General features: G+C 37.2%; 3 protein-coding genes across 3 annotated transcripts; 1 reads left to right on the top strand and 2 right to left on the bottom strand.

The window, feature by feature from the left end:
• Nucleotides 1-2,627: 2,627 nt before the first annotated feature.
• Nucleotides 2,628-10,189, bottom strand: LOC117291700 (obg-like ATPase 1). The gene is made up of 13 exons (XM_033773549.1): nucleotides 10,018-10,189; nucleotides 8,880-8,991; nucleotides 8,499-8,569; nucleotides 8,076-8,091; nucleotides 7,613-7,669; nucleotides 7,312-7,439; nucleotides 6,770-6,945; nucleotides 6,120-6,197; nucleotides 5,690-5,787; nucleotides 5,056-5,196; nucleotides 4,679-4,775; nucleotides 4,231-4,353; nucleotides 2,628-3,937 (listed from the first exon to the last, which is right to left on the bottom strand). Exons 2-13 carry the CDS (start codon nucleotides 8,975-8,977, stop codon nucleotides 3,830-3,832), a joined length of 1,191 nt encoding a protein of 396 aa, XP_033629440.1. The 5' UTR covers nucleotides 8,978-8,991; nucleotides 10,018-10,189; the 3' UTR covers nucleotides 2,628-3,829.
• A 430-nt stretch (nucleotides 10,190-10,619) lies between these two features.
• Nucleotides 10,620-14,600, bottom strand: LOC117291662 (death-associated protein 1-like). The gene is made up of 3 exons (XM_033773504.1): nucleotides 14,406-14,600; nucleotides 13,796-13,895; nucleotides 10,620-13,439 (listed from the first exon to the last, which is right to left on the bottom strand). Exons 1-3 carry the CDS (start codon nucleotides 14,440-14,442, stop codon nucleotides 13,274-13,276), a joined length of 303 nt encoding a protein of 100 aa, XP_033629395.1. The 5' UTR covers nucleotides 14,443-14,600; the 3' UTR covers nucleotides 10,620-13,273.
• A 394-nt stretch (nucleotides 14,601-14,994) lies between these two features.
• LOC117291888 (pre-mRNA-splicing factor CWC25 homolog) lies at nucleotides 14,995-20,391 on the top strand. The gene is made up of 10 exons (XM_033773882.1): nucleotides 14,995-15,098; nucleotides 15,728-15,840; nucleotides 16,179-16,351; nucleotides 16,757-16,889; nucleotides 17,111-17,217; nucleotides 17,472-17,541; nucleotides 17,811-18,667; nucleotides 18,860-18,959; nucleotides 19,292-19,353; nucleotides 19,691-20,391. The coding sequence occupies exons 2-10, from the start codon at nucleotides 15,823-15,825 to the stop codon at nucleotides 19,797-19,799; spliced, it is 1,629 nt and encodes a 542-aa protein (XP_033629773.1). The 5' UTR covers nucleotides 14,995-15,098; nucleotides 15,728-15,822; the 3' UTR covers nucleotides 19,800-20,391.
• The last annotated feature ends 839 nt before the right edge of the window (nucleotides 20,392-21,230 follow it).

Below are 21,230 nucleotides of genomic sequence, written 5' to 3'. Positions count from 1 at the left end.
AAAACTACTTTTGACGCGTACTGTCAAACATGGCGGAGTAGCGCTGTAAATAGTGCGCTTGGCAAGGCAAGTGATTGACGGCTAGTGACCGGGGCGGCCCAACATCCAGACTTCAAAGGCATTTGCCGAAACCGTTTTGGATCTACCGAGCACTGAACCAATAAGTTTTACCTCTTTATTTGTCTATATCAGTCTTAAAATACATAGGACAATATCGTTACAATACACTTGCTCGAATAAACCCTATTTATAGAATGATAATGGCAGCTAACTGGTGTAAATTGGCATAATTTATAAGGGTGTTTTATGTGCAAAATGTCAGAGGTCATTTAGGGCGTGTAGAAACGGTGACATTGCTTTATGAATTACTTTGTCAACACCGAGGCGTCCCGACGGCTGGGCGGCATAAAATATAATTATTTCATTTGAATGTAGAAAAACTCGTCTTTTGTAGAAACTAAAATGATCGCTTTCATTGTCGCCTCTTTAGACCGTTATGCACGGTTAAATGTTTTGAAAAATTCATGTTTTCAATTATGTTTTTCACCATTAGGGGAAGGAAGGACATGATGAATTTCCTGTCAGAAAATCCAAACAAATTTAGTCAGAGACAAATATATAGGCCACGAAAACCCACATTGAAAGCTAACCATGGTACATGTACATGTATATTTAGTTGAGTTAGAATGAATGCTTCCATTGTACATTTTACATAGTTAAATGCATATCTTAAATTATAAGGGAGCCACACAAGTTGTTGACTTTTATTTATGAATTAAAATGAAAACTATAGGCGATGACCAATGTCGTTAACACTTAATTTATTCACAGGAAATTCGTTCCAATTACTTTCAATTCTTAACCAACCGAACACACCATATCAACAAGTGGTAGGCCTGCTGTCGTATAGTCAACGTGAACCCAATATACATCTCCGGTCCAGAGGAGAACTAAGAATTGTTGGCAATTAAAATTCGTTGCCAGGTAATTTGCACTAGTGTACCCAAGGGTGCACTATGGGGGTCGCTTTTCTCTTTGACGATGCCGACCACTATGTCTTTGATGTACCGCCTCACTGCCTGGTCACGAGCAGGGTGTCGCACTAGCGCCAACCAACAGGGGCTGATGGTTTTACATAAAGATCATCTGTCCAGCCCGTGACCATCGTTTAAAATGGTTTAAATATCAGCATGGGAAAAAAGGACAAGCTGTATTTGCTCACAAAGCACGGGAATTCAACATATAGGCTAGCTGTTTTTAAACCGTTATGTTAAAAACAATCATACTTTCACACTTGTCACCCAGCTGAGTGAGATTCGTGAAGTATCGCGCGCCGCGTGTCCCATATTATATGAACACAATAAAGACAACCCGACCTCATGACGTTCCGCCCATTAGGGTGTACACACGGGACATTAAGGCGGTCGTGTGGGCGGACACTATAAAGGGGGTTTAGCGGATCCGACGCACCGCGGCGGCCTACTGTACCAGGAACCCCTGCAACGAGCACCTAGTGCTGAGTGACCGTCCGTGAAGAAATGTTACGTCTCGGGTTTTTTCGTTGTAATGGCAAATTATTCAAGATAAAAAGAGGTCTTTGTAGATTGAATGAGGAAAATTATAGCTGAAGAGATTGTGAAATTTCATACCTAATTTGCTTATAAAAAAAATTATATAAAAAATGAAACAAAAAACCCCAAACGTCACTAACATCAAGCGAAAGAACAAAACAAACAACACGAGCAGAAAAGTAATACAATTGTTTATCTTGTGGGGAAAAACGTTGTCAAAACCTTTCAAACAAAAGGCCAATCAGCACTTTAAAAACAAATGGGCCCGATGACGTTTCGACTCTAGCCGGGACTTTCTCGATGGCCGATTTTATTTTAGTACACATAGCATTTTCTTGCCCCAGGATGCACAGCAAGTTTCATACAACTTGAACAGTTTTCACACATTTTATTTAACTTCTGTTCTCTGTCAGCAGAAATGATCGAGGAATCAAAAGTGAAACTCTGAAGTTACGTAATACCACTACACATCACCATTTGTATTGTGGTATCTTATTTTGCTTTCCAAGTAAATTATCTATTTGAAGCTCGGCCCAGCAGGGGTCCCGGCGTATTGTTCGGTTCGAGGACAACTTGAGAATGCTTAGTCAGGAGGCATCTTCAAGATGGACGAGTCAGATCTCGAGGTCTAGACCTATTGTACAGTACATGCGTGCCGCTGAACCCTATAGGGTGGGCGGGTATATGGCTTCGTGTTACGTAATGACCCGACCGCACCCGCCCCCAAGGTTTAATTATTTAAGAAAAGTAGTGCCCTTCAAACATAACAAACGCCCACTTCTTGCATACAGTGTTTACTGAAAGCACCGAGGACTTTTTGACGTAACGGCAAATTCTTTCACTTTCGGTCCAGTGGTAATCCCTTGGACACATTTTTCAATTGGTATTTCGATTTTAAAAAAATGACAATTTCAATAAAGACGACCGATTTACATCAAATATAATAAAAATAAACCAACTAAGTTTGAGAAAATGTTAACCAGGTGCGCCTTTTCAGAGTAAAACAACCGACCCCCAAAGCACACAAAAACGTTACAATAAATATACACAATCCTATTTGTCATTTCATTCATTTATTCGCCCCAAGAAAAATAAATCTCTTGTCTGACATAGCCAACTAAATTCCACAGGTCAGAATTTATTATTGTTTTTACGAGAGCTGACCTACTAACAGAAACCATTTTGAAATCACATCTTGATTGTTTTCATTTTTTTAAACACTGAATTGTTTTTCTGAATTTGCAAAGTGGATTATAGGAAAGCATTGAAAAGAAATTTCAACCAATGGGAACATAACACAAAAGAGAACACCCTCATGCAAATTTTCAAATGGATTTTCTCCAAGAGGAAATTCGCATAAGTTGAAAACAATGAGTTCTAAAACAATTTGAAATTGCACATCTCTAACTGATATTATGGCATTTTGTAAGATAAAAAACAAGGCCAGGTCAGAGGCTCTTCACAAGAAAAAAAGGTGATAACTTTGAAAAAATCTGAAATAACTTGTTGGTTAAATTAACCAGACAATACCCCAAACCCTCATAATTGTTCATAATTTTCATTGCATGTGATGCTCTGTATAACTCAAACTCAACCACTAATTCTTACCACAAAGTTGGAGCGTGTTTTAACAAGTCCAAACAGACACGTTTCCTAAAACTTTCGGGAGCTACCCGAATAGAAACAACCAAACAGTTCCTTAAGGAGGTACATCCTTGAAAATTAATTATCTCTTTACTCCTTTACACATCTATGTAGAAATATTGTATTGGAAAGCTTCAACAATATTGTAGACTTGTTATACCGTCCTCTATTGTTTATAATTGATTAGTGAATTTGTATTCCATCTAAGATGGCTGATCAGTGAGAATAAACAAATCCTGAAACAGATAAATCAGTCCTTCCAGACTCCCAGTGGTTAAGTACTAAACACCACATTTTTGCTTGCTTGGCCACACCGCAAATATCATGTTTTTAAGCAAATAATGGCACATGATTCAGCTCAGAGAAAATCCTCATGTGTTTAAAGATATATTTCATTGAAGATGCTGAAAATGAAAAGAAAATATTTGTATGAGTAATGTTTTTCTTTCTTAAGAAACAGTCAAAGTTCTTGATAATCGACACAACAAATTCATTAAAGATACAAAAAAACTGAGTACTTTCTGCAGATTAAAAAAACTACTGAATCTTGTCAGCTTCTTCAGACATCTTGTTGCGATGGTGATTTCTTAATATTTATTTTCTTTATGGCTTCTCTACTTCTTCTTATCGCTCAATCCTGCTCCAGCATTGAATTTAAAATGAACAATATCACCGTCCTCCATGACGTAATTCCTTCCCTGTTGTCGATACTTCCCAGCAGCCTGAAAAAAGTAATTAAAATAATAACGACAGTTCAATAACACATTGGGTAATAGTCAACAGTTTGAATTGTTGATCATAAAAGCAATGTTACTATTTTCCATCCACTCATTTTGTTGACCGAGAGATGTAAAGACGAGGTACAGAGATAAAGGATCTTTTATTGTCAACCCTAAAAAAAGTTTTGACAAATATTAATTAACAATGACACATAAAAAAACATTCATTTAAAGCATTCAAGTTCAATCCTTTTTCAAACATGGTGATAAGCAAGAATGAAAGACATTCCACTCACTTTGACATCATTTTCAGTGCCTAGCTCTTTGAAGTCATTAAACTTCATGACGTCAGCCATGATAAAACCTTTCTCAAAATCGGTGTGGATTTTTCCAGCAGCTTGAGGGGCTTTGGTGTCTCTCTGTAAAGAACAAATAATAAACTTTGATTGCCTCGGTTACTGAGAGTTTACGGAAGTTGTAAGTTATACTAGGCCCAACAACAATTAAACCAGTGCTGGTAATAATATTAATAATAAAACGGCTACAAATTTATACTTAGCAATTTGAGATAAACAGATAAAGATTGCTTAAGAAAATTACAAACGTCCAATAACAATGATTTCAAATTAGATCATCCTCTGAGGAAACACGTTACAACCCTGGCTTTTGATTAATAAATTTATACTTGTAGATCAATGACAACAAACCAAAACAAATATATTCTAATCTAATCAAATCTCTGACCTGTATTGTCCATGCCCTGACTTCATCATGCCCTGCAGTGAAGAAGTACATCAGCTGTAGTGCTTTATAGCCTGTTGTTATGATCTTGTTCAGAGCACTGCGATAAATAAAATGATCAGGAGTTCTAATTACATTGTACATGGTTTCCTTACTCTGCTCAATAAAAGTTTGACTCATTATAAAGGATAGATTTTGCATTGAGTATTTTTGAAATTACTGTCTTGAAATACATCTTTAAGATCACAGTTGGTCGACTACAAAATACACATACACATTTTAAAACAAATATTATTCTGAGGGTGATTTTATCAAAGATATATTAATCAAACAAACAACCAGTCAAACATACTCCAAGAAGGACACACAGATATACTGACCTTGTGACCTTGGACTCTTCGAAGAAAGCTTTCTTCTCAGCTTCATCCATGTCAAACACTTTATTCTCAAAGGCGGCACTAAACGGAATGATTGTGGCACCTGGGTCATTCACATCAACCCACTCTTTAATCTTTAACAACCTGAGAGGAAAAAACAGTGGGATAAGGCGGGGTTAAGATTTCACTATCGCTAAGCAACTTTGTCTGTATCGGCGAGCGAGTGGACCTAGGAACTCACACCATGGGGATTGGTTGGGATTTCTACACCACTGAATGTGCTTGGGATCTCGCTATCGCTGGGTAGGATTATAGGTCTCATTAAACAGTTAGTGCAAATGGGAATTCCGTACCCCAACACAGCGGGATTATGAGCTCACTAAGTAAGGTTGGGACCTCATTATCACTCGAGTTGGGTAACGATCAAGTATCAATGAGATTAAAATATATTAATATCACTGAAAGATATTGGGATCTCATTATCAGCCAGTTGGATTGGGATCTCACTATTGCAGAGTCAGATTGGGATTTCATTCTCACTTTTGGTTTGAGATTAATTAGAATCCAAGTGTCACAGGTTCATGGCGAGTCATTAAAGTCATGCCCCCCTTTTGGGCGATTTCTATTCTCGTCTTACCATTTATTCTTCTTTCTTATGTAGTCCCTCTCTGATAGATTGACCAGATAGATCATTGGTTTAGCAGTGAACAGCATGTGCTTGTTGAGTACCTCAATCTGTTCAAGGAAATGGACAACATTGTTAAAAAGTCAAAGACCACTATCCAAACCTCTGAAAAATCAAGCTCACTTGGTTATTGGAGCCATAAGAAAGTTGTGAGAAAAAAATCTGGCATACCCCGCAGAATGGCCACCCTTGCTCTGGAAAGCAATAAAACCCTGGGGTATTCTTGAAACGTGCAAAAGGAACACCTTAGAATAGGGACATAGGTGGGGAGCGTGTAAAAGTGCAACAGGGTGACTGTGGGGTCAAAAACTCATGTTGCCTCCCAAGGGCAGTATTCCAGGGATAAAGTGTGAGATTATTGTTATCAGTAGAGTGTTCTCACCTCAATTCCGTTCCATTCCTTGTGTCTTATTGGCCTCTTGTCCTCGATCACATGTTTCTGAATCTTGAACAATGCATCCTAATAAATAATTCAAAATTACAATAACATAATAAAGTAGACAATAATGATATTTAGGATTATTTATTTCACTCACACCCCAAGCACTGCAGATTTGGTGCTTTCTCAACCCTGCAGAAAATCTAATTTGTGCAAAGGTGTGAAACTCAAAATATAATTTTGTATACCAGATAATTAATCATAGATATTTTATTTAACCCTCCTACTGTGTTACCATTCGATATATCTTTCACTTTACTTTTTAATGATAGCTAAACTATGCCAGCCTACATTCAATGAATGGTAGACAGTACAATTCACCCCACTTTAAAAACCTATTATTGGGGATGAGGTTGACTCAGTGGTTTCTTTCCCTGTCTTTCAACCTCTGTGGACCCCGGTTCAAATCCCACCTCAGACCAGAGCCTTGCACGTGGATCGGGTTTACAGTCCCTACCTGATTTGGTGGGTTTTCCTTCCACATCTAAAACTGAACATTTCTTCTTGTTTCTTAGTCATCATGTTATTGGTGCCAATGCTGTTGGATGTGAAATCATCAAATAAAATGAAAAATTAAAATAATGATGACTTACAAATTCTGGTTTGAGTTTCTTGTCAACCCCTCGTGCAGTCTTCTTCTCCATGTCTTTGACCCTCTGCTCAAGAATGCTCTCATCTTTAAGACGGAGCTCCTCAAAGATGATTGCAAGATCCCTCACTGGATCCACATCCCCTTCCACATGGGTAACATCATCATCTTCAAACGCCCCTAGGGGGAGAGAGAGAGAGAGAGAGAGAGAGGCAATCAAAGAAAGAGCAACAACATATCAACAAAAGATGTAAACATTGTTCCTTAACGGATACAGTTTTACAGCACCATGTTTTGAAACACACCTGAGCCAATTTCATAAAGCCTGTAAGCAAGCAAAGAAAAGTCTTGCTTCGCAGAAACTGGTTACCAGCCAAAATTCCATAAAGTTTGCATTGTTGCAACTGGTGTCCCACTTAGTTTTTGGCTTAGCAAAGAAATTTGCTGAGCAGTACTTTCTGCTTACCAGCTTTATGAAATGGGCCCAGGTATTAACATCAATTCAGAAGGCCATGCCCAAAAAGTAAGAAACAGCTCTCAACTTACTTGAGAGATGAAATAGTGCATCACAGGCACTGACATGGGATAAGAAGGCGTTACCAAGACCCTGGCCCTCATGGGCACCCTTGACCAAGCCAGCAATGTCAGTCACATGGAGGAACGCTGGTACTTTGCTGTAAGGATTAAACAAACGCATATTTGAAAGCTTTTCTGGCTCATTATATGTTTTCATAAATACCTGGGACAGTATATCCATTCGGATTGGTCAAGAGGGTATTGCCACAGTCAGGATTTTATGACCTTGTCACCACTCTTTTATGGGATATGGTAATTACTGAAGTCTTACCTTAAAGGCTTGTGGTACTCACACAGAAAGTCAAACCTCTCATCTGGGACTGGTACCCTATGTACCTGAAACAAAACAATCGGACATTTTTGATAAAACCTTCAGTCCATCACATTGTACCCAACTGAGCATTAAGTCATAAAAACTTGATAAGCACATAAATACATTGCTTAGCAGGAATAGGTTTAACCCGGCCAAAACACCATACAGTTTACGTTGCTGAAACTGGTACTTGACTCAATTCTTGCGTAACAATGAAACTTACTAAGCAAAATTATCTGATTAAAAGCTTTATGAAATTGGGCCTTAGAGGTTTTATTCACAACAAAGCGACAATGGAGCAAACAAAAGCACCCTCTTGTGTTCAATGTATATTGGTTTACCATACCGCATCCTGCAATCAAATCCAACAGACTATTAGTGGTTTTTGTAATGCTCTAATTAGATGAGAATATGTGTATACTTATTTTCATTGGGTTCTGCTCACAAAGAATCCAGGAAACAGCAAAAGTACATGAAAAAAAAATAAATAATGTCAGTCATCACAACGTGTCTCAACAAAACAATTCTTCACACTCGATCTAATATTACACCATTGACATTACATTTAGGACCAAGATTGGGTTGACTTTCAAAATTATGCAGCATTGAAACGAAATCACCAAAGCAATTATGAAAGGATATTTCACAGGGTTCTCTCAAAATATGAAAAGGAACCCTGACCAACATATAAAAAATATAAAAAAAAAAGTTTTACCAAAATGTGATTTATTTATTTTACAAACTTCTACTAGGCCTGCTAATAATAATTATTTGTAACATGCACAATCCACCCTACTGTATGCAATTGTATGTATTTGTAAGGGATTATATTTGTATTTCTTACCGATGGTACAAAATGGGAAGTTTTCTGCTGAAGCTTGACTTTTAGTTAGAACATTGAAAAATGTTGATTTCCTGTAAGAAAAAAAATTATTACATAAAAATGAAAATGTAACAACAAATAAAGAAGCAAATTTGTTTGTCCTCCTTTGAACAATTGGAGTATAGAGAATAGACCCATGTTTTTTTTGTATACGGTAGTGTCCTGCTCAGTTGGGGGGGGGGGGTAAGTTTCTTTAATGGTCAGAAATGGTTCCACGCATTTGAAGATAAAAAAAAATTGCTTGTAAAACAACCCAAGACAAATTGACAATGTATGTAAATACTTCAGTTCACTGCTTGTTTGAAACTTTTTCCTTTTTTTTGAAATCAGCATTTTTCTTACCCAACATTTGGCAATCCTAGAATACCACACTTCAGTGATGTCCCAACTCGACCAATAAGAGGAGGGAGCTTGACTTCTTGCTTCTTCTTTGGAGGCATTTTTCACTCTCTAGCTGCAGACAAAGAAAAACAAATACCGAGAATTAAGTCATACAGAGAATATAGGGGGGGGGTCTATAAACCTTCAACATCAAAGTGCTGAAAACTTTTGTTAACCCCAGCCAGCTATCTGTTAACCCCAACTAGACCCAGCAAGAACTGGGGCTCTGTACTCTATTTAAAAACGAGATGCAAATTAATATTATGATTTCAGAAACTTATAAAAATTGTACACAGCCCCAGTCTACTGGGTCTACTTCAAAACTAAACTTGGAGGGCATGCATATTTTTGTCCGGATAAATGTTACGTTGCTATATTACTATAGTATAACCATGGAGGTAGAAATAACCCTCTATCCTCCAGATGTTCCTCCATCCTTGCTTCCTTCTTCCTTTTGACTGTTGCGGTCGGGAGGATGGAGGGTTTGGTTGGTTATCGCAACTTTCTGCCCGAGCTGAACTGTCTCTTAGTAGTCTTATTCTTATCATGCTTAATAATATTAATATGCATGTTAATCAATTAAATTGAATAATTGATGATTTGTACAGAAAACAGCACTCCGTGTCCGAGCTCCATATTTTAAAATAATTTATAAATAATAATGTTATTGTTATATCACTTGTTACTGTTAGTTAGATTTTATTATCAAGCAGCCAACGGTCAACAGAACATAATTGAGAAATCTCCTTACCTGTGCCATAATATTATAATTATATTTTTTTTATAGCAAAATGAGACAAACCTATGAAATTTTTAACAAAATTAGCAAATAGTCTCCCTGTGCATTATACTATAGAGAGCAACGAACTCTATATTATTATTACAATGCAGAGTTATTAATATTATCACTGCACTATGCACTGACTGAGTTGAGGAATGTATGAAATCCGTCAACCTAATTTTAATGCAAGCCTGTCCCCTGTGCTGCTGATGTTCAACTTCAATAATCGAGGGAGAGGTAGAAATAGATTTCAGTGCAGAGTGCCATATAATGGCGTTGACAATTCAGCTAGGAAATTATTCAAAAAATAAATCTTACCTGCAAGAGACAGAACCTGGCTCAATTTTGCAAGATACAAGGGCGCGCCAGACACTGAACAAGCAATACGCTAGCCTCTTCTGATTACTTCTTGCACAGGAATTGCAGCATGGATGGAGGAACAAGCGATCTTGCAACGTGTGGTGCCAATGCAATAACATCAGGTCTGGCTGCCGACTCTCCACTTTTGCAACAATCTGGGTTATGGTCACGGGTCCGGGTCCCAGACCAATTTAGCATGCCCTAAAAAATGTCGGATGGAAGTGGATGGGGCGGGGACTAGGCAGGAATGGGGGGAGGGGGGAGGTAAAATAGATACTGGTAAAGGGCATTTCTCCATCTTTGAAGTCGCAAATAAAAATACCCCTGCATCACAAGATTATCCGGTTACGGTTGGAAGATACAAAAATTCAATGACCAGAAAAAAAGTAAAAAAGTAAAGTCAAAACATTTTCAATTTTGTTTTAAAGGTATTTATTATTTCAATTGAATAAATGAATAAAAGCATAAAGATGTTAAACAAAATAAATGACTTTGAAAGCAGGACAAAAATCCTGGTGTCAAAACAGCATAAAATTGCCCTTTCCTTTACTCTGTAATTGTTTCTCGGGAAAATTAAACTGATTAAAGTATCAGAGAGTCATAAAGTTCATGATTTGATTGACACTTGTTGGAAGAACAGACGAATTTGTTGGAGACCATTGCAGTATTCTTCAAAAGAAAACTTGCAAAGCAACAAAATATGAAACATTATGAAATATGGTTTGTCAGCACCAAAGCACACTTTTATAGAGAAACATTTTCAAGTAAACTTAAGAGTATAGCCATGGTATTCCTGATCGTGTAGTTTCAAAGATTTCTCATAAAATTAAACCTTTAACAATTTCAAAGAAATAATATGGCACATATTTCTATATAATGAATGGTGGTCAAGAACTGGTGCGACACTTCTGAAGGGGGTACAAATACACCGAGTCTAACTTCAGAGCCTGAGGTTCTGTAATCGCCTCAAGTTCTTATGATGAAGCGTCCTCTTATTTTAATGTTAACAAACTAGCCAGTAGAGTCAGATCCCTGAACATGTGTACCAAGTTAACATGTAAAACATGGCGGCCATGGCTAAAGCTGTTGCTAAGAAGGTTGCTATGGGCAGTCTGTGCTTCAAGGCTTGTGCTAATGACAATCAAGCCACATCGACAACTGAACCTTAGGGCAAAGCATCACTAGAACAACATCAAGATGGCTTCATGTTACAAAAAGAGTGTCTACCAACTTGGTTTTCAATTACAACACACAATGTCGTATCTTTTCTCAAATTGGAGGTTAATTACAGTGAACACATTTCTCGGAAAGAATGGTATATAGCTTTCTCAACATCTAGCTAACAATTCATGCATTCAATTCTTACTTATACTGTAATGTCCTTTTAAAGATAAGAATTGTATTTCTATGAGATGTTCCTTATTATTGTAACATACTTTTATAAAAATTAAACTCACGATTTCATGATCAATCTTCTTACTGGCATTACAAATGTTGGAAATTATCATTTATTTTCAAACTTGAAGTGATTATCCCTGCACATAAAATAGTTTAACAGACATGATTAATAAAATGGCAGAACAAATAAAATCTGATTGAAATAAGTCTGATTACTGTGCTCAGATCATGCTTGAAAAGATCCATTTTATGAAAAATAAAAGAATCAAATAAGATTACTTTGCTAACATCACAAACTAAATATATATTTGACTGTATCAGCTGTTAATGATACAAAACAAGTTTGTAACTGCATAATATCAATAAAGAACAATAAATCTTGTCAATAATGCAAGAGTTGTATGTAGTAAAACATGACAATTTAGTTGTTACTGGAACACTTATTTGTGAGCGAACAAACTTGGGAAATTGAGAAGAAAAACAATGAGTTATATATCATTTAACTTGAATTTGTAGTAAACTGTAACTAGTGCTAAATAAAGGAGATCTTGAACAGCAAAAGTCAAAGGAGGAAAATAAAACTAACAAAGTTTGAGATACAGACTTTGTTTAATTTAAAAGACAGTTTTTTTTGCTTTCTTCTTAGAGCGCTTTTGAATTGTCATAAATTGTTTACAATTGGTGATTTCCAAAAATTACACAGAATTTGTCTACACGATTAGTTAGATTAACTTACGTCACATAAGTAAATTTGTATTTCAATGGAGACCCTTTTGGACACCTGGTGGCAGAAGGCATACTAGGTAATTCTTTCATTGTTATGTTATTCTGAGCATGTGCAAACTTCCAAGAACGGTGGATTTACAGGCAGGTCTGCTGCCACCTAGAGTCCCAAAAGTCTGTCATTGTAGTTGAAAGTTTTACCAGGATTCCAGCATCTACATGTATCTCTTCAAAAAAAAAAATCCTTAAAGGATGGAATATTGAGATAGTAAACTTCAATTTCTGTAAGATCCTCTTTTAAGATTCATACACCAGCTTTGCTGAAGGGAAACGAAATATCTTTGCATTACTCAATCCAAAATCAGGCCAAACCAGGGAAAGTGACTCTACATGATTTTGGTGTAGTTAAATAACAACAATTTTTGGCAAGTTATTAAATGACTCAATTCCCTTTTAAAGCAAAACAAAAAACAGATGAATGTGAAACATAGAGGGGAAAAAGGTTAAAGAATTTTCAGAAGTCTCATTTGGAAACCATGGAGGATAATTTCCTTCCTCCATGCTTTAACCATGCTAAACATTTGTTTGGAACTTCAACACATCATGACGGCCTTCAAAAAACCCTTCATAAGTCAAATAAGACTTGCCAGTCTACAGTGTAGAAAATGTAAAGCATAATTAAGTCCACTAATCCCACCACCTCTTGTTTAAATAAAAGTTGTGATTTCAAAAACAATCGGTCAATATATATGTTTTTGTTCAAAGATGAAAGCATTACATGCAAAATATTTTGGCATGGGAATATGGATAAAATGTAAAATAAATCTTGAGAGTTTTCTTTGTAATCTTTTTTTGTTTATTAAATTTTAAAACAGGGCGTCAACATTGTTTGACAATACCTTTAAGATATTTTGTTAAGGACCTGCCATGAATTATTCATGACGTAAAACAGGGTTGGCCAGGCAGTAATGTCACCACACAGTATTGTAAAACCTGACAACTCCTTCGCTTACATCAACCACGCAACCTTCAACCTCCTTCTCAGATCTGTTCCCAACATGAAAGCGCAGCCTGAAAGCGAATTGTAAGCTCTCTATTTCCGGGGCTGGTTTAGATGATGATTCTGTTTACCCTGAGGGGACTTCTGGTGTGAAGGTTGAGGCTTATCATGAAATGCACGTACAGCATCAGGTGGAAAGTCTTTATTCCCCCTGGACAGGGCGCCAGAGATCAAAACTTGAACATCGGGCTTGGGAGGACTAGAAAAAGAAGAAAGAAACTTTGACAGACTTCCATTATCCTTCAATTTTCCTGAAAGTTGTGAACCAGTTGACAAGAAAAAACTACAAAGCCCTCCTCTAGTTTCTTATGTAAAGCATACTAATCCTTCACGTGTTTTTTGAGCCTTTTTCAGGCGATGTTAAACACGTATTGAATGTTGTTTGGCCGAAATTAAGTGTGGCAGGTATATATTTCTATAATGGACTCCTCGTATTGTACGCCCTTCTTTCACACACACGGCGATAAAGACAAGGTCCATCCCAATATAATTTCAGTGCTGTCCAAAATTGCAAATCACAGCCAGCAACCATCAGCCAAGCCCTTGATGCCTCACCTTGTAGCTGGGCCGTATTCCTCTTCTTCTTCTGGGGTCATTTCTTGAGGCTTCTCATGCGGTTTGGCATTCTGCGTAATTCGCATGCCTCCTGCTTTGACTATATAAAGAGAAAAAGAGAAAAATCAACAAAACAAATCTTTAAAATAACAGCTACACGATTAGTATGGATTGTAATTGTACCCGTACTATTTTATAATACTACAAATTAAAAATATTTATTTTATTTTATAAAGATTATGGTTAAATAACTACCAGAGGTTGATTGAAGCATGGAGACTTAAAGAGGGCTTTCGCTCAGACAAAATGTCTACAAAATCTTAAGTTCAATGAATCAATGTAATGTGAAAATAATCAGAAACAGATACCGGCACTCCCACAATGCACACCCACACTTCCAGTCCCAACATGCCCTCTACCAAAGGCTTAAAGTTAGACGAGGCCACCAAATCAGTTAGGGAGGATCTACACCATCAGGTTTGCTGCAAAATTGCGAATGCTATTTGCACAACATACCAGTCAACTCATTTCTTGGCATTTAAATTTTACGATTTGGTTGGGCAACTAAAAAAGTGTTTTAAAAACCTCTGTTTACTTTAAACTTCAGTACCTGCAGGTGCATGTCCAGCTTTCAAATCCTCAGACATGATGAAGTTTCAGAGCTTCTTTCTTGCGTGTTACTTGAAACTGCAACCCCTTGCAAAATAAATGTGTTCGTGTCAAAACGCCCGAACTGCATGAACTGTTGCTCCGCGCTGCTGCAGCATGCGATGTGTGTGTGTCGACGTGACGTTGTGCCAAGATTATAAACACCCCACTGTTTACGTTTTTGTGACCCTGTGACCCTAGACTCACGGTCGGTAAAATTGGTGACTAAAATTTCAATCGATTGATTTAAATACATAATCAATCTCAATGTTTTATTTCCATAAAACATGTTTTTAATATGTTATATACCAATTAATTTATGAAACTATGATCAATTATCGTTTAATTAAGATTGCTTTAAACTATTTTAATTGGGGTGGGGAACCCCCCGGATGACCTGCCCTTGCGGCAAGACCTTCAAGCGTGACCTCAAAATACACATCATTTAACCTTTTTCTCCGAGGGTTGAGCAATACGTTTGTGTGTATTTATTGGGAACGAGGTGGAGTGCACATTATTTTATGACGTATACACAACGAGGTTGATCGCTGTGCACAAACGTATAGGTGTTTTTTAATATCTTGATTTCCCTCGAAATTTGGTTGCCAACTTGAGCTTTTCACAGACCCAGCAACTCAGAATAAGTGATTGATGGGTAAAGTATAATTATATGTTTCTTTTTTGTATTAAATGTTTATATTTAAATCAGTTATACCTGTCTGAATTGCACACTTTTACAATTAATTTTTTTAAATTGTCTGCAATACTTTGCATTGCCATTTGGCTTGCATTGCATTCTTATTCTACTTAAGACTAAACTAATCATTCAGCAAACATTACATTGACATTAACAACGTGTTGTTGTAGCTTTATTGTAAAGTGTAGTATTCTACTGACACTAGAAAACAGAGACCATGCAGAGACTGATCTTGGTGTCACAAGGTCAGACTTTTATTATTATAATAATAATATTTGTTCTTGTTTCTTTTTGTCTTAACTCTTATTTTATCGAAATCTATGCATACGCATGATGATTAGAATTTAACTTTGAAGCAGTTTGCGGTGCTATATAAACAAGTTACACCACAGGGTGTGTTTTTTTTTATACATTTAAATGGCTGCGTCTTCAATGATTGGGCTTGTCAGTCAGTACACTGGTTCACACTGTCCCTGTACTGTGTGTGGGGCCAAGTACTGATGTCTGATGAGAAGTAGTATAGTAAACCCAGTTTAAATGGCCTTATCGTTTGATGTATGTGATATTCTTTTCCATGTTTGCGGCAGGAGATAGCTAATTCTACAGTCAAACAACAGCTACAATCGTCCCAAAGACGTACCACCAGTCAAGATATCACACAGATCGAGATCAGACCATCATCATGGGGGGAGGAGATCTGGTAAACTAACTTTAAAAAAAAATAAGTTGTAGAGGCTAGTACTTACAGAGAAATAACAATTGCCCTAGAAAAGAATACATCTAGGAATTTCAATGGAAATATTAAGCAGCATATGGATTATAAAGCCTCAATCTCAGCCTGGGGATTTTTCAGATCTAGAAATATTTATCTGGACTCGTTTTGTACCAAGACCAATTGTATCCCAAATAGAAGTGAATTAAAGCATGAAGGAAGAAATAGAGCTTGCAGTTGTTTACAGTATACAGTGTACATCACACTGTAAAACAAGCCTTTTGGTTAAATATAATAATGTTTTAAAAATCCTTTCACTACCCAAGAACCTGAAGAAGAGTTGGGATCCTCGTCGCCTTGACAACCAGGAGAAGAAGTGGAAGCTAGAGGAGAGTGACAAGAAGGAGCGAAAGAGACTTGAAGAACTCAAGGAGGAGCGTCAAGAAGAGAGAGCCATAGAAGAGATGAGGAGGAGAGGAGAAGATGCGGGGGTCATTGAGTGAGTATTTGAAACTGGTTCAGATACAACACTTCTAGTTTGGTCTGACTTTTCGACTCTAGTGGAAAAGACTCTAAAGGCTAAATGACAACACAACACACTTTACAAGTGTTACATAAGCAGTCAAGTGGGAATACATGAATAGAGAGAGAAAGTCAGGAAGCACACAGCAAAGCAAGGGGTAAACAGTAATAAAAGGTAGACAAAGGGGGAGGGAAGGGGCTGGTTTGACGTCAAGGAGATGGAAACACAAAGGACAATATCAAAGGCGGAAACATTTGTACTAATAAATTTGTTCACTTTTCTCCCATCAACACCCTTCAGAGTTTCGCTGGTCTTGCCCAGGGAGGGATAAACTTGAAGTAACAATTAAATTTTGCTTTTTGTTTTTCTATTGAACAAAAGGAAACGCAAAGATCGCCTAGACTGGATGTACAAAGGACCAGGGGGTCATGTCAACCCTGACGATTACCTGCTTGGGAAGGAGGTTGACAAAGTCATCGTTGATAAACAAAGTGGAAATACTCAGTCCAACGGAGTAAGAAGAACTCACTCATTTTTAGGTTATAAAAAGCCTCTTAAGAAGTCTAATGTTCACTCACAAAGTCTCTGCATTTAGCTTGATAATCAAGCGGTCAGACATCAGTCTACTCTAAACAGCAGGGGGCTCAAGCCACCTGTGGATTGCCTTTAGAAAGATTTGTGTACACCTTGTTTCATAATCAAAATGTTGATTGTGCATTTTGTGTTTGTTTTTAGGCTCTGGATCGTGGTTCTATTGCAGTTGTGAGCAGCCCAGCAAGTCCTGCTATTGATGCCAAGGATATGGCTAGAAAGATGCGAGAGGATCCACTCTTTGCAATCAAGTAAATTTACTTAGTTTTTAATTTCTACTTCTTCATGTTCTTCCACTCTTTGACGTTCAATCCAACATTTGTAGAAAAATACACAAATAAAAAGTCATCATCTTCAGAAAACTCAAGTTGGATAATTTTGTTGACTCTGTAACTCAGAAATATTGCTGTTGAATACAAGACTAAACAATTAATGTTGCTATATAAAATATGCCAAGTTGGGAAGTGATGTCATTTTCACTCTGGCTACTGTATTACTTTTTCAGAAAGCGTGAACTGAACAATCGGAAGGAGCTAGTTAGTAATCCAATAAGGATGAAACAGCTACAACAATTGGTAAGCTTTAAAGAAGCTATCTTATTTATATTTCACAACTGATTGAGTCATTCTTGATGGTGTCTGTACATTGTCCTTCCTTGTTGTATCCTGGAAAAAGAACATTAGTTTGGTTACACCCTAAACACAGACCTGTGTATAGCAGTTTTCTGAATATTTTCGGACTCCTGTGAAAAAAAAAAGATTAATTCTGTAAATTTGTCAAGTTTATATCAGTGAACACAAGATGTTAAAACTAAATGAGTTTGATTTTTTATTTTCATTTCAAGCTTCATTCTCAAGTTGGATCCGACAAAAAGAAGAGTAAAAAGGCCAAGAAACACAAGGAGAAGAAGAGGAACAAACACAGGAGGTCTGAGAGCGAGAGCGATGATGACACAGCCTCAAGACACCAGAAGAGGAGAATGCACAACTCTGGAGCGTCCAGCGAAAGACACAAAGGAAAACATCACATGAGAGGTCACAACAGAAAACATTCAAGTGGGAGTGACGACGATCGGGGTCGCGGACGAGGACAGGAACAGACACTTGCTTCCCTGAACAAGAGTAGAATGAAAGAGCTTTTAGAGAGAGAAATATTGAAGAAACATAGAGGGAAGAAAGTCCAGTCCGAGTCTTCCTCCAGCGAGAGTGACTCTGACGACCAGGGCATGCAGCGAAAACGACACAAATCAACGGAGAAAATGAAAATGTCACGATCTCATGAGAGAGGGAGAGATGATATGTCATCACCCCCAGCATCAAGGAGACAGCGACATGATGAAGAGAGAATTCCAGCAGGTTATGGTCTGCAGAGAGGAGCAAGAAGTCAGCGAAGATCCCCGCCCCCGTCTCAAGCAACCAGCCCTCCCAAATATCAGTCCGACAGTAGAGACAAGCATAGCTCAAGAAACCATGATAGATCTTCCCATTCTAGAACCAAACACCACGAGAAAAAACAGAATAGGTCACCCTCACCCGTATCCAGAGTAGAGAGAAATAGAAATAGTGACAATCGAGGTGAGAAACGGAGGGGAAGGAGTCGATCACGTTCACCTCTGAAGCATCATGGGAGGTCATCTGACAAAGTCTCGAGGAGCAAATCTCCACAGCAAAGGAATAGCCAAAAGAGTATGGCGCCAAAAAGGTACAAATAGATAAACAATTGGTTTCTTATAGTTACTTGTCATGTGTTTCAGAAAATGAAAACTTTAACATCTTTTAAAAAGCTATTAGAATTTCAAGTTAAAGGACAAAACTGAAGACCTATTGGAAGTTCGTTTGTTTTCTCATTTGGAGCAATAGTAACTCAGGATTATTGTGTTTTTTTATTGTGAAGGAAACTGACGACCGAGGAGATGGAGCGAAAGCGAGCTGAGATGATGACGAATGCACAGTGGAGGGATGACCAACGCAAGTCAAGGGTCATGACCTACGAGGTCAGTCTTTAATTATTCAAATGCTTAATTTTGGTGAAGTAAAAAAATCTACCCATAATGAAAAATTTTGGCATGAACTGTGGGTTAGGTTTCAGGACCCAAAATGTCAATTTCAGAATTATTTATTTTGGAACATGTATTTTTGGCACATATGAAAAAAATAGCTGCTGAATTCTGGCCAATTCAAAGATCTGAAAAAAAAAAATCTACATGGCTTGGATGTTCACGGTGGTGTGCACCGCTGTTGGTAGACTAACTTACAGTCACAGTAAAGGTTTTGCTATACTTTTCCTTTCCTCAATCTTGCATTTTTATAAATTCGTTTCATACAGAAAGAGGAACAGGCCGAGGTCGAAATGGAGAAGAAGAAATCCAAGAATGCTGAATTTGCACAGTAAGTTATCACAATATGAAATACAACTGTACCACAATACCAGTAAGCCTTCATAAAACTGTCTACGTAATCAAAGGCTGAAAACTAAAATGGAGAGGTGCAAATGTGTACACACTTCTCACAACACCCCGATGTTGACCTCAGTGAGGGCTCTGTTTGACTTTGTGAGATAAGAAGCAAGGGGGTCTATTAAACGACCTCAGCCATGACTATGGCTTATGGCTGCAGTAATAACACTGATACAGACCTTACAGTGATAAGGCAGTAGCCACAACAATAGCCATTAATCCCAACACAGCTTTACTGATCATTACTTTCATGCTTTTGCATTATTCAGACCTATGAAGTTACCTGAGAACAGCTCAGTAGAAGATCGTATCCATAGAAATATCTATAACATCCAACGGACCAAAGCTGCTCTTGATAAGAACTTCGCCAAGAGGTGACCGGAATAATAGTGGATCAACAATGACATTCTTAGGATTGGTAATGTTACTCCGAGACAACTGCATCTTATAGATCCAAAGTTGGATTGTTTTGTCAACACGAGAACTGGTTCAGGAACTGGGCAGAAACAAGCTTAAGTGGAGAAACTAGATACAATTATTACATGCATGTACCCTATGTTGTGTCTTGATACTTCTTGCTCAAGTTTCATAAACAAAACTCCAATTTAAAGGAAAAAAGACAAAAAAGAACAACACAATAAGCAAACAATATATAATCATAAAATTTGTTGTAATTTCATTTGGTTTAGTTCATTCCTCAAAGACCTTTCCTTAAAGTATACGGTACTTTCAAGACTTCAATTTTACCCTTTTAAATTTAAAGTCGATAATAATTTACATAATTCAAATATAGAAGTGTTTAACTCTTTTTTTTTTTTTAAGTCTACATAAACTCTGTTTTTGTTTTTTACTTTGTTTTGATATACTGTGTATAATTCATGCTCAACTTTTTTAATCAAGCTCAACAAACACATTGACCAAATGTTGCCATGTACAGCAATCTACGTACCAACCAACACTGCGATGTCATATCTATAGGGCCACTGATTTTCCGTTTCAGAAAAGTGCAAATTTCGTTTGGCAAAAACATGAATTCCGTTTCAGGCACAAAAAATTCCGTTTCATGTTTTTTTAATTAGATAAAAGGTTGTTTAATACCCAGGGACACACTTATAAAAATCAATTTGAGATAAGTTGCACTGTTGACTTCGTAAAATGTTCATTTGAACTGACAAATTTCAAAAAAATACTTTTTTTTATAATTGTTGATTATTTTGTATACTGCTGTTCTAAAAAGGTTGCACTGTGACTGCAGTATCAATGCACATGATGTGATAGACTTGATTCCAAGTCTAAAACTGCAGTTGATTCTCTGCATCAGCCACATTGTAGGCTAATGACAGGAGTGTATCCACAAGAGGGCGCTGTTTCAGCATGATCAAAGACTTGGGAACAAGTCTATGGACGTGACCATTCTCCATCCACAAACAAAATGTCAGCCATTTTGTTTTCGCTTTGGCGACAGAATGTTGACAGTTTACGGTTTTATTTTAGACCTTTCCGAGATGAAAAAACATTGTATGTGTTCTTATAGATCATAGGTAAGCTAGTTTGTGTATTATTGTTGGTAAAAGAGAGGGAGAAAATGCAATTTGGGTGAACAAAAAATGTTTAAAACGTGCCGCGAATAATGCCCTTCGCTTAACCATGTTAACAACGTGTGTACATCATGTGTGTAAACATTGAGGATGGTGTGAAGTAGAACAGAATGATCCACGGTTACGATCTCGTACTTTTTAATGGTCTGATTTCTGATGCCTTTTTAGTTTAACAAAAAGAATCTTAATAAAGAATGCAATTTCAATAGTT

Source organism: Asterias rubens, chromosome 6, assembly GCF_902459465.1.
Source record: "Asterias rubens chromosome 6, eAstRub1.3, whole genome shotgun sequence".
Taxonomy (NCBI): domain Eukaryota; kingdom Metazoa; phylum Echinodermata; class Asteroidea; order Forcipulatida; family Asteriidae; genus Asterias; species Asterias rubens.
The sequence above is the reverse complement of the archived record's forward strand: the minus strand, read 5'-3'. Positions and strand labels throughout refer to the sequence as shown.

Coding starts and splice junctions, on each gene's coding strand:
- LOC117291700 (XM_033773549.1), bottom strand. CDS start 8,977: ATGCCTCCAAAGAAGAAGCAAGAAGTCAAGCTCCCTCCTCTTATTGGT. Junction 5,788..6,119: donor AGGAATGGAACGGAATTGAG/GTGAGAACACTC, acceptor TTCCTTGAACAG/ATTGAGGTACTCAACAAGCA. Junction 5,197..5,689: donor ATAAGAAAGAAGAATAAATG/GTAAGACGAGAA, acceptor TTTTCCTCTCAG/GTTGTTAAAGATTAAAGAGT.
- LOC117291662 (XM_033773504.1), bottom strand. CDS start 14,442: ATGTCTGAGGATTTGAAAGCTGGACATGCACCTGCAG. Junction 13,896..14,405: donor AGCTGGACATGCACCTGCAG/GTACTGAAGTTT, acceptor CTCTTTATATAG/TCAAAGCAGGAGGCATGCGA. Junction 13,440..13,795: donor GAATACGGCCCAGCTACAAG/GTGAGGCATCAA, acceptor TTCTTTTTCTAG/TCCTCCCAAGCCCGATGTTC.
- LOC117291888 (XM_033773882.1), top strand. Junction 17,218..17,471: donor GATCCACTCTTTGCAATCAA/GTAAATTTACTT, acceptor TTACTTTTTCAG/AAAGCGTGAACTGAACAATC. Junction 19,354..19,690: donor AAGAATGCTGAATTTGCACA/GTAAGTTATCAC, acceptor TGCATTATTCAG/ACCTATGAAGTTACCTGAGA.